Here is a 1,909-nt window from a genome sequence, read left to right as displayed (position 1 = left end):
TTCTTTTTTTTTTTTGCCAGTCCTGGGCTTGAGCTCAAGGCCTGAGCACTGTCCTTGGACTTTCTCAAGGCTAGAGCTCTACCACTTGAGCCTCAGCACCACTTCTGGCTTTTTTCTATGTATGTGGTACCGAGGAATCGAACCCGGGTCTTCATGCATGCTAGGCAAGCACTTTAACCACTAGGCCAAACTCCCAGCCCCATGGTTATATTTTCTTTTAAAAAGTAAATAGATTTTTCCTTCATTCACATACATATAGATGTATTTATACACTTATGCAACATTTATATGTGCATATACAAATATATATACATATATGGAATATATAATTATGTATTCATATGTAAATAATTGTGTTTATATGAATATATAGCATATATAGTTATATATTCACATATGAATAAATGTATGTATATAAATTTATTCTTATTTTAATTTGACAACATTTAAGGGTCTTCAGGGACACATGAGAAACAACTCTTCCGTGCCATTTTAGTTATTTTTCTTATGTAATTACTCTTGTTAGCTGCAAAAAGAATAAACCATGAAAGCTTATTATAAGGTGCTTAAGGAGGCTAGCTTCAAATCAGAGATTCAAATGGCAGCTCAGCCCTTCTGTAAAAATGGATATGAGTTGCAGAGATAACCCCAAACTACATGGCACATAGATATACCAAAATTTGAACTTAAAACATAGGCAGTTCTGAAATGGGGCTCTTAGTTGACATGTTCTATCTGACATATTCAAACTCATTAAGAGAAATGAGTCACAAGACAAACGATTTTACTTTGGAAAAGAATAAAAGCAAAAGACTAGGAAAACTGAGCGTGATGCAAGAGGAGGCAGCCTTCATGTAGGAATAGAGTTGGTTGTGTTGAAGCACAGACACAGCTTTGATGGTTTGCTAGCAATCACCTTCTATAAAAAGAGTCCCTTTAAGAAGTTCATATCAAGCAATTAAGTAAAAGAAATCATAGATGAATGGCATGAAAACAACAACAAAAAGAAATACCCAGATTACAAATCAAAAGCATAATTGGGATGTTTTCCACATTCTTAAGAGAGCAGTAAGGATGAGAAATAGCTACAGGGGAGGGTGACAAACACATCCTGTGTGAGTATAAAAGTCCAGGTGCAGATGGTGACATTCATTCTCAGAACACTCACCTTCAACGTCAAACCCAATCCTCACCTGCTGACACAATGAGCTACTACTACGGCAACTACTATGGCGGCCTGGGCTATGGTCTTGGTGGCTTTGGTGGCCTGGGCTACGGCTATGGTTCCAGCTATGGCCTTGGGGGCTATGGTGGTTATCGGTATGGCTACTACCGCCCCTCCTTCTATGGCGGATACACTTCCTCTGGATTTTACTGAAAATATAACTGGCCATGATTATCTACTTACCTGATCATAATTCAACAGTGAAACTAGCCAGACCCCTACTTCGAGCTGTCAGAAGGAAGAGTTCTTCATTTTGTCTCCTGTGATATTTTTCACATGTTATTCTAATAAACGTACTTTTTGAATATTCCAAATCTTGTTTCATTGTTATTTGTGCTACCCAAACATTTTGATTCATAGTTACATATTTGGATAGTCTTTGCTTAAAAGATATTTCCCTCATGGAATTATTCCCCATTGCAAAGCAGCCATCCTGAGTCTGGGTAAGTAGCTGGCCTGGGGTCACAGAATTATTAATTAAATAAAGAATGGTAGGGGAGATAGGCTATATCTAGAGAAAGGCTGCAACAGACCCAGGGCTGTTCCTCCCAGATACTTACTTCCATACAAAGTCTAAAATGATTCTTGAGACCTAGACTTATCAAAGGACCTTGTCATGCAACTGATAATGTTGGACTGACAAACAAGACAACACATTTTGAATTTAAAAAATCAAGTAATTTA

The 1,909-nt window shown here is 37.5% G+C and overlaps 1 protein-coding gene across 1 annotated transcript; it reads left to right on the top strand.

The window, feature by feature from the left end:
• Window positions 1–1,204: 1,204 nt before the first annotated feature.
• LOC150069626 (keratin-associated protein 19-9b-like) lies at window positions 1,205–1,378 on the top strand. The gene has a single exon (XM_090333599.1). The coding sequence runs from the start codon at window positions 1,205–1,207 to the stop codon at window positions 1,376–1,378; it is 174 nt and encodes a 57-aa protein (XP_090189725.1).
• The last annotated feature ends 531 nt before the right edge of the window (window positions 1,379–1,909 follow it).

The sequence above is a fragment of the Megascapheus bottae genome, chromosome 1 (assembly GCF_031878675.1).
Source record: "Megascapheus bottae isolate mThoBot1 chromosome 1, mThoBot2.hap1, whole genome shotgun sequence".
In the NCBI taxonomy this organism is placed as follows: Eukaryota; Metazoa; Chordata; class Mammalia; order Rodentia; family Geomyidae; genus Megascapheus; species Megascapheus bottae.
This window is presented reverse-complemented; position numbering and strand designations above follow the sequence as displayed.